Genomic DNA, 16,820 nt, shown 5'->3' on the forward strand with positions numbered 1-16,820 from the left:
GATTTTCAATTTGAGAAAAATGTTTTGTTCCAAATTGGTTTTGTTTCTAGTACTATGCATCCATGACCATCAACTAATTGTCGAAATTTTGTATGATTAATATACATTGTAGATCTATAAAAAAAAAAAATCATTATACACTAGTGAATTGGAGTTGCTACACATGTATTCTGTCACACTCAACAACACATCAAAGAGAGATGGAGGATCTCGAGGAGGGGGAGAATGGAAGAGGAGAAAAAGAATAAGAGGTGTTTGGTTCAAGCTTGACTATGAAGAAAGTGCTAAGAAGTTCATTGAGAATCATTATAGGGCACAGATGAATAATATTCAAGATCGGATCTTGAATATTTTTCGATCTTGAATATTCTTCATCCGTGCCCTATAATGATTCTCAACGAACTTCTTAGCAGCTGCAACTTTCTTCGTAGTCAAGCTCGAAACAATCATGGTCCTCATCTTGTTCTCGTCCTCGTCAATTCTCTCCCTCCTCGAGAGCCTCCATCTCTCTCAAGTGTTGTTGAGTGTGAGTGAGAGAGAATAATGTGTAATAACTCCAATTCACCGGTGTATAATAATTTTTTTTTACAGTTCCACGATGTATATTAATCATGCAAAATTTTGACAATTAGTAGATGACCATAGATGCATAGCAATAGAAACGAAACCAATTTGGAACAAAACATTTTTCTCAAATTGAAAAGTTATCCTCCCGTATAAAATCTATGGTGGCGGTCTGATTCAAAATGTGTAATATTTTATTTTATTAAAAACTACATTTTTTTTAAATAAAGGTTTTGGCCGAGATCTGAAAATGTCATATTTGAAAGGAGAAAACAAAACGCAACATTCATAGATGAGGAGGAGAAAGAAGACGCATAAGAGAATGAAAAAAAATTTTGGTACAAGAGAATGATAAGATTATTTCAACCTTTTATATATCCCAACCTTATATTTATTGATTTTTATCTTGGTATCATTGTCGGATTCTATCATTTCACTCTTAAGATAAATAAATGGAGTATTTAATATTTGAACCTCAACTCTTTTTTTGCTTTTTGTTTTAACCTCTAGTATCGGTCCCACTGGATCGCCTAATTTAGGTGGGATAAGTTCTGACATCAAATTGTTTCAGTCCCTTTCTGATCGTAGATGCGATGGATTAAGCTGATGTCATCACTACAAATCCAACGACAACCATCAATTGACCAAATAAAGATTGGTCTTAACTCTCACGCATAAAATTTGATATCCCCATTGAGCTAAGGTAACTGAGGACGCCTAAGCTTTTATTTTTTTGTAGATAGGCAAAATGACAAAGTTATTATAAACTATAGACATAAATAAAGGAGTCGGGCTTCGAACGCGCATCCTATCAAACAGTTTTGATATTTTTTTTGTCTGTTAAGCTATGATTTGTGGACTCCCAAGCCTTTGTTTTATTTTATTTTTTGATAATTAAGCCTTTCTTTTATTAATGTTAAATGTTTGACAAATTATAATGATAGTATTTCTTTTACATGGTAATTTTTTTTACCATGATATTTATACAGAGTTGAGTTACCATGATACTAGTTTGTACTAAGTTTCCAATGTCATTAGCTACGACTAATCTTCGTCAGAAAATTTGTGAGACAAACAAAATGAATTCTCCTCTCCCAACCAATTTTTTTTAATAGCAAAAATCAAATATCTTATCACATACCTATCGGAGCAAGACCTTTAGCAAATAACTATGAAATGTTTCAAAATAAATAAATAAATAAATAAATAAATAACTATGAAATGTTTTTGTCAAAAAAGATCTGTGAAAATTAACGACATAGATGACAATGACAGAACTCTATATCCAACGGCCAAGATGTACTACTAGTATGCTACAAGCAGTGTGCGGGTTATCTCGCTCCATCATCATCATCATCAAAGAGAACTACGAGGTGTAGCTTTGTTCTTCTACGGCGGTGACTGTGCGAAAGAAGAAGAAGAAAGAAAAGATGATGCGAACTCGATTGTTATGGTTTGGCGTTGGATTCACCGCCTCAGCTGCAGTGGTTTCTCATTTCATTTGGAAGGATCTGTGGGTTGATCGTCACGCTCTATCTTCTCACATCACTCATCAATTCGACGCTCTTCAAACTCGAATCTCCAATCTCGAATCCACTTTGCCGAATCATAATTCCGTTTCCAATCATGATCAGGTATTTTACTTAATTGAAGTTGTTCGCTGAACAAACCCTAGCCACGGTTATTTTTTATTGATAATTTAGGATTATTACTATTAGATGCTTTTGTTATTGTTTGAAGTTCATGTGAACTTCATCCTTTTGGGAATAAGGGTTGGAAGTTTCACATTGGAATGTGATATGACTTGAATTTAAAATGTGTTTGTTATGTGGGAGATATATATCATCTTACAAACCGGTTTCGTAGGATTGAGTTAGGTCTATAACTCAGATATTCTAAAATTTTATTAGAATCTATTCAAGATCAGTTGAATCACCTGCTATAGGGCTGCTTAGTTATACTCGTGGCTGTGAGGGGATGTGTCGAGAATTCCATATTGGATGAGATATGACCTGTAAATGTGTTTATAGTTGGAGGCATCTCTCACTTTTGAGTTAGAAACTTAGACTCAACTGAGATTTTAAGATTGTTAGAATTAGTTGGAAACTGTTAAGTTAGTTGCAAGTTCTTTAGGATACTAGTCATCTTGTTATAATTAGTTAGCTTAGTTAGGATAGGATCACTATATAAAGTGTGTCCTACACTCGTTGTAATATCTAGTTTTCTCACTCTATCAATTTCAAATAATCAATCTTTCTCTTTAAATTTTTTTTCTCTTTGTGGGATTTACTACCTTTCTCAATAATAAGTCTCACTAAATAGGAAAGTGAGACTCACATGATTTAGTGGATGGAATTCACTTAATAAAGAAGAGAGTCTAGAAGAAGAAAAAAGTAATAGAGAATGTATTGTTACTTGTTAGCACTCTTATTCTTGTTATTATTACTACGAGGAAAGGTTTTTATGGTGGTGGAACAATGTTGTCAATTGAGGATAATGGAAAATAGTGGATTGTTAAAATTCCTTTATGCAATAGTGATATAGTGTCACTATAGCCGCTATTTGACAACGTTTAGCAACATTCCACTGTGCTAGTGGTCTAGTGCCACTATAGATGCTATTTAACAGCTTATATCAAAACAAAACAAAACAAAAAAATAGATGCTATTTAACAACATTGTTGTGGAATAATATACGAGTTTAGCATCACCTATTGATTCCGAAAACTAAGAAAAACTCCATTTACGTGTCGCCTGATGTGGGAATTTTTACTATGGTGTAGGATGCTTGTTATTTTATGTATATCTTAGAACTTTTGGTTGTCAAGTTCTTGAAGCAACAATTTATGAAACATCTTTAGTCTTTTAAAATGGACTATGGGAATCGGGTTTTATTCATAGCAAGTCTTATGGTTGTTGACGTGGTTATTGGTGTTCTGATACTGACATGTTGTCATATTCATGGTGGAAACAATTTGCATCTTACACTTTGAAAAGATTTAGCAGGATCAAAGCATCCCCAGACCAAAAAGTCTCAGAAGTCTTATACTGCGACATCCTTCCGCTAGTTTACTGCATTATATGATACTCGTCAGTAATAAAAGGTGGCTGATTGTTTTGGTATATAAAATCAGGAGTTGATATATCCGGGATAATATTGGGTTTGCATCAATAGCAGAAACTTGTGTCTGTGGGTTTTTGGCCAAGTGGGAAGAAACTGGGCCCGGATGAGAGAAGCGGATCAATTTACGATAATCTGATGATATTTTCTCTTCGGGCCCCCCGTGTTTCTTTTATACCCCTGAATTTCCAATTTTGCCCTTGTAAAAAACTTCGGTTTATAGAAACCGAAGTTTTTTTTTGCCTTGAAAACAAATTTCGGTTTATAAAAACTGAATTTTACTCTGAATTTGTACTAAAAAAAATTCGGTTTCTGCGAACCGAAGTTTTTATCATGGGCAAAATTGGAATATTTGGAGGTATAAAAGAAACACGGGGGGCCCGAAGAGAAAACATCTAATCTGATGTTCTGAATCCTATGATTAAAAAGGGCAGAGGAAAGTCTAAAAATACACAAGGATGAATGATTAAGAAATCCCGTGTTAGAAATGATTTTGCTAAAAAATTGGCTTTTGGCTTAACTGACCCAGCGAGTGGAATAAGGTCTTAAGGCTTGGTTCTACCATAAAAGATATCATTTTCATCCAATGGATTATGATATGTTAGTGAAACTATAAAATCCACGACCATTTTTTAGAACGTCTAGTACATGAGATGAGCTTCGGATACATTCTTTTTAATCCCACTGTCCATTTACGTTTTCAAATATTACATTAAATACTTGAACTTCTCGAAATGCTGATCTAGAATCAAAACATATAACACTCAAAGGATGTCAAACCAGTACTATGGTAGAGGGAAGCATATATTTAGCCCATAGAATCAAAACATATAACACTCAAAGGACTAAACCTTAACATTTTCTGCTGGTAATTAGAAACTATTGAAAGAGAATTTGGGTGGGTGGGGAGAGATCTCAATTATAATTATTTTAATTATAATTGAGATGAGCTTCGGATACATTCTTTTTAATCCCACTGTCCATTTACGTTTTCAAATATTACATTAAATACTTGAACTTCTCGAAATGCTGATCTAGAATCAAAACATATAACACTCAAAGGATGTCAAACCAGTACTATGGTAGAGGGAAGCATATATTTAGCCCATAGAATCAAAACATATAACACTCAAAGGACTAAACCTTAACATTTTCTGCTGGTAATTAGAAACTATTGAAAGAGAATTTGGGTGGGTGGGGAGAGATCTCAATTATAATTATTTTAATTCTTACTATTATATGTTCTTGATAGCTCTGATTTGCTTGTAAGTGGTTATTGATAAAGCTTTCATTCTCTTTGGCAGGTTGAAGGCTAGATATCTTTTTGCGCTCCAGTAAAATGCTTTTTAGAGCTTTACGCTTGCTTCAAAATGTTTGTAGAGGAAACTACCATAATAAAACAGACTGCTTGGAAACCTTAAAATTCTTACCTGCTTTTTTGTTCCCCTGAGAGATTAGGCTGATTATCCAATATCGAGGTAAATCAGAAACGGATGAAGCAAAGTTTACTGTACGATTTTATTTTTTTTATTACTGTATTATTATGTAGAGCAAATATGTAATAGTAATACTATGCATTGACAGTTTCATGTTTTCTGGCTCTGCCAACAAGCAACTACATATTCCCTTCAATACATGAGCTTTTAACTTTTTTCTCTACTGCTACTACTATTTTTATTAATACATGTAAAAAAAATTGAAATTACTAGTCTGTCTCTTTGTAACCATGTGGATGTGTGTATTAAATAGTCAAGCAACTATAGATACAAGGTAATAAAAATATTTTCAAAGCATACAAAAAATGGCACATTGATCAAACAACACTTTATATATACCATATACCACAGTCAATTAGCCAAGATACAAGAGAATATTGAACTGTATACTACTACATCATTTGCAACCAAAATGAAAAATCTTTTTGAAGAATCAGTCTTTCCATACAGGAATAATCCCCTGTGCTGCCAAACGTTTTTCAACCCAAAATACAATGAGTTTTGCAGTAACTTTCTTCTCATCAACCAGAAATGGTTCAACAGTGCTTGCTCCTGAGTTATAAGATGATAAGGAAAACCCCTTTGGACCTATTCAAACACAATGATGGTACCATTTGTTAATAATAAGTGCATTTAACTCAATGTTAGTGAGGAATTACTTTCTTAATAGGGGACACAAAATGCAGTGCACATACCAGTAAGTCCTGTGGGAAAGAATGCCCAAAATGAATAGGGATTTCCTTTTTTCGAAAAGGAACCTTCCAACTGTCAATTATAATAACAAAAGAATCAAATGTTGTACCTGTAACTTGTTTAAATAATGTGAAGCTTTATAAATGAACTTGCATGAAGAGATACATAATATGTTTGGAACTACATTTGATACTTGAAAAATAAAGGAAAGATCAGATAGATCTTGTTGAGCTACATTCCTAACCTTATTGTCTTGAAAGACCAGCTGAAGATCAGATAGATCTTGTTGAGCTTCTAATATTGCTTTCAATGAAGGAATCACATCTTCCTCCATCATCTGAGGTAAAGGCTTAACTGGAGCTTTAGCAGCAGGAGCCTTCTTTTCTGTTGCTGCTTTCGGAGCTGCCTTTACTTCCTCCTTTGTTTCAGCAGTAGCTAAAAGAACAAGTTGAAATTACATTATAGATTTTCAAATATCAATTAGACTAATCATACATAGTGGAATGCAAAATTATGGATTTACTTCATATACCTTTTCAGTGTAAATATTTTTTACGCCGTCAACCAAACATAACTGGTAGATCACTAAAATGTTTGACGTTAGTCGTAACTACTTCTAAAGTCATACATAAGATTGACGGTAATTCACGAGTAATATAAAACTTTTTACTAACAATGTATAAAAACTAGACCTCAAAGTTATTCACAAATAAAGTAAGGATTTAATTTGTATACACGATTACCGTAATGTTTTATATGTGCATTCAATCATACTCTTAGTGTCACTTTGTTATGTTAGTCCTAAAATATCTTCACAAATATTTTTGTGGTAAGGTGCCATTACATGCATGTATAAGAAAAATTCACACCAGACACAACATACCAATTAAACTCATAAAATAAAACCAAACTAAACCAAAGTTTTGTTGATTATGTTCATGTAGAAACATACCTGATGTACTAGTAGATGATTCTTGAACGGCAGAACAAATGATTTTGTTTCTGCTGATTGTTTTAAATCTACTTGCAATCTGCAACACAAGAATAGAAACATAAAAATTAATCGTCATTTTTGGTTACCTCAACAATAACAAAAAATATCAATACAATTTATCCCAATATATGTTCAACATTAAATTTGAAGAATCTCATCCAAAACTTATAAAAGTGAACTTGAAAGTTAAACTTGACACATAACTTGGATTACACGACCAATAAAGTTATAACTTAGTTATTGTTTATTGAATGAACCATATGCGCACGTGCGCATACACGCATATGCAGATAGATAGATAGATAGATAGATAGATAGATAGATAGATAGATAGATAGATAGATAGATAGATAGATAGATAGATAGATAGATAGATAGATAGATAGATAGATAGAATAAGTATTTTTTAATTGATAATTGAGACATACCAAAGGTAGTATTGGTGATGATGATGAGTTTGGTATGACAACATTTTGAGAGACATGTAAAGAAGAAGAGGTTGATTTTAAAGAACATAAACGAAAGCTAGAATCTCCAAGTGTTCCACCTCTTAACAAAAGTGCCATTTGCATTTTTTTCTTATTATTTTTATTTTCTATTCCATTTTTTGTCACTGGTTTGTTGATGGTTTTAGTGAGAAGCATGAATTGGAGGAACAAAATGAATGAACCTTCTGATCCACATGGTTCTTGAGACAATATGTACCACTGGTTTTTATGTATTTTCCTTCTATATATCTATTTAAGAAAAAATAAATATTGAACACTAGAATACAAAAACAATCACAACTAGTCCCAAAAAATGTGTGACTGAGTATTAACCTTATATAATAAAATTGCCAAAGACGGATTGAATATTAGGGAAAGTAAAAATGAGAACTTTTAAAAATAAAAAATAAGTTGAAAACCAATATTATGTTATTGCTAGTTTCATCTAAATTGCATATTGTTATCTATTTTGGCTTTGCTATTAAAAAACCATACCTGTACTGTTTTTGAACACAATCCCAATGTCACATATAGTACCACTAAGTATATCTTTATTAGTAAAAAAAAAATTATACAGATTAAATACCAAATTTTTAAATAAGTTCAATATGAAAAATTTAAATAACAAATGGATAACACATTATTGTGTTAATAGTGAAAAAATATATTGACTAATTAGAAAGAAAAAAAGTTTTGTTTTTTCCTTCCAAAAATGAGATGTCATATTGTTAGAGAAACTTTTGACAATCCTTAATGAAATCACTCATTAAAAATTAAATGACAACACAAAATTAGAGGATATAATTATTTCTTCTTGCAAAAACTATACTTTTAAAACAATATAAATTCTAAGAAATAAATCAATAAATGATAAAAAAAAAAAAAAAAGAAGTGTGATATATAAATTAACCAGAGATATATTAGGCTTCAGCCCTCCTGTATTCCAAAATAAAAGAAAAATAACCAAAGATATTTAATGGGAAATTTTGCAACTAACACATGATTAATCAAATAAATACATAATACATGTTTTTTGTCCTCTTAATTTCCTACTAACTTTGTCCAATACAAAATCAAAATATATTGGTACCTCAGTTACAAAGAAACATAACATGCCAAAAATATTGGGAACCTTACATACCACAGCTTGCCATGCATACCAAAAAGCATCACATCAAATGTTGTAAAATACCTTGCAGTCTACTAAGAATAAAATGCAAGAAGTGTTATGTAGCAGCAAATTGATTTGCAGTATTGTACAATGCAGTCAATTTGATTCATCCAAGCTAGTTTTTCTTGGTTGTTCTATTTCTCTTTTTGGTTGGTACATAGTTAGAAGGAACTCGTTTCTTCTTAAATTTTTGAACCATGTCGTACACCTGCAATAGTATATCAATTTGTTAAGATACGAAAATAGGTATCAAGATATAAGCAAGAAGAATAAGAAACTTTGGATTTGATTCTTTGAATCTAAAGAAGATAACGGTCTCTTTCGTTTGAGAAAACATTCTTCGTACAAATATTTGAAAACTGGAAACAGCATCAAAACAATAGAGCAATTTCACAAGTTATAATGATAACAAAAAACAAAACCAGAAACAGAAATAGTTTTCTGAAACCAACAGACCCTATAGCCACAGAATATACAGAAGGGTAACATGTGTGTGAACGTGCGCGTCTTGATCGAAGTTTAAAGATGCAACAACACTCATGAATCTGTTGTTTTAATTGTTTATCTTAAAAAGAAGCCTTGAAATTTTCCATATTTTGAAGGTATAGTATTCCCATTAATGATTATAGAGATTAAGATTTCTTTATCAACTTTGTCAGAAACATGAGATGAAATGCTAAAACTATAGTGAGTAGTGACTATGGTTTCTCTGTCCATTAAAAAATGAGGAAAGTGTTGCAAAATTCCTTTTACAAAATAGCTTTATAAAAGTCATGCACACATACTTTATTCCTAGCAGCTTACTTTTGAAAAGAATTGTGTCCTTCTTTGGAGAAACAACTTAATTAAGCACTTATTAGTGTTTATATATAAGTTATTTCTATAACAGAAGATAAAATAAAGTCAAACTATTTTCATATAAGTCATAAGCTGTTTTCATAAGCTATCTTTGAGAGCTTATGGAAATAAGCTGAAAACAACTTACATATGTGTCACAAGTTATTTCCATAAGATCTCTAAAATAGCCTCACGAGTGCTTATGCCATTAGATAAGTTCAAATGAGTCAATCCAAACTGACTCAATATTAAGTGTGGGGTTGCTAAGAGCATCATACTACCTTTCTTACACTGGTTGTCAGTCCCATACTCGAGAGGGCATCACTGTCAACACATTTCCAAGTTATAGTTTCATCGTCATCGCTTTTGACCAAATTATCAACTTTCCCTTACAGAAGAGGAAAAAAAATAGCATTAGTACAAAAGAGTAGCCTTAGCATGTAATCACTATATTCATTTTCATACAGGCTGAACAGTTTTTAGAGCCTTCTTTAAATCAACGAATCTCCTATACTAGATGGATACAATGTCATTCATTATTTTCATCGAGCATGTCCTTAATATTTACCGATGAAAATATATAACAAAATATGACGCATAACTTATTTAAGTAACATAAACATGATGTGGAGAAACAAAAAGACTAAGTTCAACTTGTAATGTAATATAGAAAGAAAGAGGTTCAAACCTTTCAATTGCAATACTAGCAACTCAACATACAACTTGAGGCGAATGTGACTAAATATATGAACAAATTCTCCGACATCTTCCCTCGAAACAACATCGCAAGTCTTTTTTATGTCAATTTTGAGATTTTTTTTCAAGAAGCAATTGGTTGCTTTTCTTCTAGCTAGTGGAGTAGTTTCTTCGTCTATTAAGACAGACGGAAACTCCCATAGACCGGCAAGCAATCCTCCATCGGGCCTTTTTACCAGAACAAATTTGCTGCTAGAATTGTTATTGTCTAACAATGTTTCACGTCCAAGTAATTCAACAACACATACAGCACAAAAATCGGATCTTTGTTTAACCTTCACACCCTTAACAGGATAATCCGTAACCGCTGCTGTACTATCACGTTTAGCGATTGATAACGCATGACAAAATTCTGTTGCTGGACATGACGAACAGCTAGGGTTCAAAGGGGTGCATACAGTTGCACCAAGTTCCATGAGAGCCTGATTGAAGTCACCAGGACGAAGCGGATCGACCAACTGAGCTGCTATTTCCCTTAATCTCCATTGCAACACACATCAATAAAGAACAAAATAAGTTAAGGAATAGAAATGCAAACAATGATTATAAAATTTTACTGAGATTAAATGACGAATATCTTGTTTCAGAAGTTCACAAACACTCACCAAAATCTCTTAATGATTGCCGAGTCTTTTGGATTTTCAGTAACAGCCCTTAGTCTCGCAATCACCCTTATCACATTTCCATCAACAACAGGTACCGCCTGATAATTCAATGCATGAGAAATAGCCAATAATTACTTCTCAGTAACCAAAATCGGAGAAACTACCCACCTCTTTGAATGCTATAGAGGCAATTGCTCCAGATGTATAGTCTCCGATTCCAGGAATCTTTCGTAGCATAGAAGCTGTTTTAGGAATACTTCCTCCTTCTGCAACTATTTTCTTTGCCCCCTAAACAAAGAAATGTAAAGAACCTAATAAAACCTTGCAGCATGTATTGATATTATTACTTATTAGCATAGTTTTTCTCTTATCGACCTGTTTTTACTTTCTTTGACAGGAATTTACTCTCTCAGTATTCATTACATGAGATTGAGGATTTTAACATACATCAAAAGCAGAAAGAGAAGTTGTTCAGTAAGAAATGAAAAAGATCATGACCTAAAGAGACTTTTGATACTCTATGAAGGCTGTGATGAAGGTTCGACTCATATTAACCTTTAGAAATTCAAACAGAAAAACAATGTAGTAGTGAGAGTCGAGAGAGTACCTCTAAAAGAAAACGAGCTCTCCGATAGTAACCCAAACCAGCCCAAATCTCATTCACTTCCTGCACAGAAATGACAAAAAATGCTTTTCAATTTCATAACTTGTTAACATCAGTGTCCAAAGCATAATGTTTTCTGAATTTAGTCATGACCCCCAAAAATGACAGGAACTTGATAACAGAATAACAGAACATTTGCATTAAAGTTCACAACTTTCGCAAAAGCCCCACAACAACCCAGCTTTTTTTACTAGGTAACTTCGCTGTGTGGACCAGTCAACTTCGCTATCTACCTCACCTCAATCTATCAGACTAGCTCCATCTACTCCACTCTGATGAAGCACTGATACAGAAGTGGACACTGAAGAGACACATAGACACCGATAATAATTTAAGAAAATAAAAGTGATTGAATGCTATTACATATGTCGGTGTCGTGTCTCACACCAGACAAGCCTTCAATTTGAAGTGTCAGTACTATAAAGCTCCACTCTTCTTATAGCTTCCACATAACTTCTCCATTCATGTCTAATCCAGTCAAGTGGGATTGTATCAGCACATCTATAATGGGGATTCCCAAATTTCTATTTAGTGATTATATTTTAATCCAACCTTCGGTGACCACTTATCCATCAATAATATGTGTTAGAACAGCAAATCCAACTCTAAAGAAAACAGATAATTAAATACACACAAGAACATAAACAATTGATCACAGGGTTGGGCCAATCGCATCTACATCTCCGACATCAGAGTGCCTGCTATAGTTTTTCGATTATGCAATACTTAGGGTTATAAAGTACAATACAATGTTTAAATACTATGGTCCACTCACTCACTCTACTACACTCGATCGTCCACCCACTTTTAAGTGAATATGAACCATACTCAACATTATATTTATAAACAAAAAGCGAATGAGTGAAAACCTCAAAAGAAGCATTTGCCATACTTAGGGTTACAAAGTACAATGCAGGGTTTAACTACTATACTACAGTCCACTCCCTCTAACAGCCAACATGAGTCATACTCAACAATATGTTTGAAAGAGAAAAAAAATCAATTTTTTAAGACTTGGTATCCGGCTCAAGACCGACTAATCCAAAATACACCAATCCCACCGTCCACGAGCAGGGGACCAGTTAAAGTATTTTGCTCTATATGGACTAGTCCAACACAGGAAATGGCACTAAGAGGATTCGACCACCCTGAGACCTTGAGAGGAGCGCACTAAAAAAAAAAAATTATAAACAAAATGGGAAAGGGAATGAGTGAAAACCTCAAGAGAAGCCTTTGCTAGATGATGAATAGTAGGCCATTTAAGCATCCAACGGTTATAATAAGCAATAACAGTCTGAACCCTTGTTTGCTGTAACATAACCTCAGAAACCCAAACACCATAAGCCCTCTTTTCAATTACTTCTTCATTGTTATCATTCAAGGTTGTTCTCCAAGGAAGAACCCTATGGTTGTTATCATACCAATCCAATAGAACTGATCTAAGTTTATGGGTTTCATCTTTGGAGAAGAATGACACTGCGTCTTCTATGTCTTCTGTTTTCACCAAAGTTCGTGTCTTTTTGTTGACCCCATTAACGTAACTCCTTGTGTTCTTGTTCTTGTTCTTGTTCTTCTCTGACATGTTGATGTTGGAAATTTGTGTTAGTGGTGATATTGGTGGTAAACAAAGAAACATAAAATGGGTTTAAATTAACGAACGACTGTTGTATATCCCACGTTGGTGTCGTTCAATTCAACTCATAAAGCGCCACTGTGCTCTCCACTCCAAATTTGAAATTGTGCTTTTTTTTTTCTCTCTTTTTTTATTTTATTTTTATTTTATAATAAGAGGCTGCAAATTTATTTTTTTATTAAACTGGAAATTAAATAGTCCTTACAATCCAATAAAAATAGGGGATTAAGGAAATTACATTGAGCATAAATTTGAATGTAACTAATGTACAAAAAAAAAACGGTTCAGCATTGATGCTGAACTTAGTAGGAAGGATCACAATTCGATCCTCGTAATTGCGATTGAGAGAGGGCTGAAACCACTTGATGCCAAAACTGATCTCAGAACCAGATTAAACTGATGGTGAAAGCAAAAAAAAATACAAAAAAAAAATTGAATGTAATGGAGCCTCATGATCTTGTTTGACTAGCATATATTAGCACAAAGATTATCCTCCATATCAGCACAGAGATTAGCCTCTGAAAGCAATGGTGAATTAAAGGACACCAATTAGAGAAATTGAAAAGAGTAATAACATTTTTTAGTGGAGGTTTAAGAAATGAGTTGGATGTAGTGCAGGTGAGGATCGTTGTCACCTAACTTCACATCTCGACATAGTTAGAGTTACTAGTACCAACTTTACAATAAAAATCTTGGATAAGATTTCTATGAGCATCCCTTAGTAAACCACCACGAGTCGAGCTACCACTCCTCTTGTTGTGCGAGTCGTCAACATAGAAATTGTACTTACTATCTGATGAAGGTTTCTATTTAACAAGAACGTGAGACCTCTCCAAGCTGTGCTTAGTTTCAAGGGGTTCTCTATCGAAATTATAAAAATATTGTGAGGTGTGTTTTTTGAAACAAAAATGTTATTCAAACACAAATATCAAACAAATATACAACATTTATATACTTTTTTGCTTTTTTTAATATTTTTTGCATGTTTTGAATTGCATGTTGTGAAGGAAGAGAGAGAATGTGTCGTATTTTTGTCTACAAATTTGTGTTGATATATCACTCCTCTTTTTGAAAACGATATGACAATCGATTGATCACATGTCAACACATTGGATCTTTCTTTTCCATTACACCATTTGCACAACAATCAAATCACCTAAAAACAAACTTGGTCATTTTTTCCAAACAAATGCGACCCACAAAACAGAAAGGCGTGATAACAAGAATTATTTGAAGAAACACACGAACAAGAGTACACATCCAAAAGATAAATGATTATAATTTTCATCCTTCCCACATCTCCTCGAACATAATAATAGTGAATCAAAATTCAAAACACAACGAATGACCAAATTGTACTTAGTAAAAAATTGTTAAGAAAAAAACATCAAACCGCACAATTTTTTTAAGAGGCTCTAAATTATTTCAAATGATTGTTTTCATCACTAGAGATTCTGATGAAGTTATTCAAATGAACTTCGATTAAAATAAATCATTCAAAAAAAGTTGAATTAAAACTAAACTTATCTCTCAACAAAATTTTAAATTACTAAATCTAATTTTGTGGGAGCCTAAGGGTCTGTTTGGTTCGAAATAGAAGGAGGGGAGGGGAGGGAAGGGGAGGAATTTTAATGGAGGGGAGGGGAAGTGAGGGGAGGGGAGGATAATATTTATGTTTGGTTCAAAAGAGGGGGAGGGGAGGGGAGGTGACAGATTTTTACTAAATATGTGTTTGGTTCACAAGGGGATGGGAGGGATTCTAAAATTAATTTACTTTTTTATCCTTGTCATCTTTACAAAATCTCAACATTTTAAAATTATTCAGTATTCACTACATAAACAATTAAATATGAAAATTCAATAACCGAAAACTCCAGAAATAATCAAATGCAAAATTCTAACTAAATTTTTTATGTTCAAAAATATTAGAGCACTTCTAAAATATAATGTGTAGAATATGAAAATATGTATAAAACAATTTATTGATAGTTAATTTTCCTAAAAAAACTTGTTGATAGTTTATATATATATGTATATGTGCAGTGCAATGAATTAAAAAGTGTTCATTTTATTATATATAAAAAAAAAGTATTCATCCAAAAATGTTGTAGGATAGGTAAAAAATAAAAACAAGTATCTTGTAAAAAAAAGTACATTAAAACAAAAAAAAAATAGTAAAGGTAAAAAATAAACACAGGATGTTAGCAACGTAAAAAAAATGGCAACAAACAAATAACTTAGTATGATTTAATATAAATTTTAAAAGGAAAGTTTTGGTATTTTGAAATAAATATGAGGATAATTATGTCAATGTAATTAAAATTATAATAATTCATCTCTCCTCACCTCCCCTCCCCTCCAAATCCCCCCAATTTGGGGGGAAACAAAAATTGGTCATTGGAGGAATTTTGCTCACCTCCCCTCCCCTCCTCTCCCCTCATAAAATTTGAACCAAACACAAAACATTTAAAATATTTCATCACCTCCCCTCCCCTCCCCTCCAAAAACCCCGAACCAAACATACCCTAAAGATTAAAACAGAATATGTAAATTATTATTAAATTAAACATTTGATTTATTTTCCTCCAAAAAGTAGCTTATTGGCTAAAAAATCCGGTTAAAGTTGAATAGAATAATGGAAAGTTAATACACATAAATTGATTAATAAGTGCCTACACAAAAAATATTGATAAATAAGAAATAAAAGATTTTTTTCTTTTTGACAGAAAATAAAAGATTAAGCATCCATTTACTGACTCTGATTTCTATAATTTCTATAAACGAAGGTTGTTGGTTGAGAGGAAGAAGAAAACAGTGAGAGTGAGTGATCAACAAACAGTGAAATCACATACAAAAATGGAGATTGGGTTTTTGGGTTTGGGGATAATGGGCAAAGCTATGTCAATTAACCTTCTACGACATGGTTTCAAGGTTACTGTTTGGAACAGAACCCTCTCCAAGGTAGTATCTACTTTCTGCTATTATTCATTTCATTACACTCTTTTATTTTTCAATATCATGCTCAATAATGGGATTCAAGAACAACCCTTTTATGGTTTTACACTGTTTTATTACAGTTCTTGTTAGAACTCATAGATGAGAGAAAAAAAAGTATAGAAATGTTTAGAAAAGTAATTGTAAGAATTATTTTTACATGAAGAAGTAATAAGACTTATATAGCCAATGAGAATTACTAACTAGTTAAACTAACTAACTAACTAACTAATTAGGACTGATTGGATTGACTTATTTGAGTTTATCTACTGACATGAGTTTAACTAACTAATCAGCTTATTTGCAGCTTATGCATAATAAGCGCTTATGTATAGAAAAAGATAAAATAAATATAAATTGTTTTTATATATATATCCCACGAGATATTTTCATAAGCTATATTGGAGAAATTATGAAAATTTGTTGACAAAAACTTAAGAAATTTGTAATGAGTTGTTTTCATAAGTTCTCCCAAACAGTCACAAAGCTTATGCAAATAGATAGGCTCAAATAAGACAATCAAAATAGTCCTTTAGTCTAACTAATTAGTCTAATTAGTTAGCATCGTGACTAATGTTGTAACTAACTATTACATCTAATATGTTTTCTATTGTGTATGTGTGTGTGTGTGTGAGTTTGTATGTAGAGCCTTGTGATAATTTGTTTGAATAATGTTTGTTTGTTATTCTAATTCCATGCATTTTTTGAAGCACCTTAGCCTAGCAGTCTATCTGGATTTATGTTTTTAAGTGGTATTAGGCATTTGGAAGATTTTGGGTATGTTTGGATTGACTTATTTGAGCTT

General features: G+C 32.6%; 4 protein-coding genes across 4 annotated transcripts in view; 2 read left to right on the forward strand and 2 right to left on the reverse strand.

Annotated features, from left to right (window-relative positions):
- The first annotated feature begins 1,851 nt into the window (after positions 1 to 1,851).
- Positions 1,852 to 5,343, forward strand: LOC123885570. Its single transcript, XM_045934853.1, has 2 exons — positions 1,852 to 2,198; positions 4,989 to 5,343. Exons 1-2 carry the CDS (start codon positions 1,995 to 1,997, stop codon positions 4,998 to 5,000), a joined length of 216 nt encoding a protein of 71 aa, XP_045790809.1. The 5' UTR covers positions 1,852 to 1,994; the 3' UTR covers positions 5,001 to 5,343.
- A 150-nt stretch (positions 5,344 to 5,493) lies between these two features.
- LOC123885569 lies at positions 5,494 to 7,361 on the reverse strand (the record flags this gene model as incomplete). Its single annotated transcript, XM_045934852.1, is given in 5 exon segments — positions 5,494 to 5,768; positions 5,876 to 5,945; positions 6,118 to 6,308; positions 6,826 to 6,904; positions 7,296 to 7,361. Coding segments are annotated over 5 exon segments (561 nt in total), but the record flags the coding sequence as incomplete, so codon positions are not given.
- A 971-nt stretch (positions 7,362 to 8,332) lies between these two features.
- Positions 8,333 to 13,132, reverse strand: LOC123884804 (adenine DNA glycosylase). Its single transcript, XM_045934022.1, has 7 exons — positions 12,608 to 13,132; positions 11,332 to 11,391; positions 10,893 to 11,012; positions 10,725 to 10,822; positions 10,052 to 10,593; positions 9,645 to 9,751; positions 8,333 to 8,734 (listed from the first exon to the last, which is right to left on the reverse strand). The coding sequence occupies exons 1-7, from the start codon at positions 13,022 to 13,024 to the stop codon at positions 8,642 to 8,644; spliced, it is 1,437 nt and encodes a 478-aa protein (XP_045789978.1). The 5' UTR covers positions 13,025 to 13,132; the 3' UTR covers positions 8,333 to 8,641.
- A 2,579-nt stretch (positions 13,133 to 15,711) lies between these two features.
- Positions 15,712 to 16,820, forward strand: part of LOC123883134 (glyoxylate/succinic semialdehyde reductase 1-like) — a 6,713-nt gene continuing 5,604 nt past the window's right edge. The window contains exon 1 of the mRNA XM_045931856.1: positions 15,712 to 15,982. Within this exon, the coding sequence (XP_045787812.1) occupies positions 15,878 to 15,982 (105 nt within the window). The 5' untranslated portion in view covers positions 15,712 to 15,877. The remainder of the gene's footprint in view (positions 15,983 to 16,820) is intronic.

The sequence above is a fragment of the Trifolium pratense genome, linkage group LG5 (assembly GCF_020283565.1).
Source record: "Trifolium pratense cultivar HEN17-A07 linkage group LG5, ARS_RC_1.1, whole genome shotgun sequence".
Classification (NCBI taxonomy): domain Eukaryota; kingdom Viridiplantae; phylum Streptophyta; class Magnoliopsida; order Fabales; family Fabaceae; genus Trifolium; species Trifolium pratense.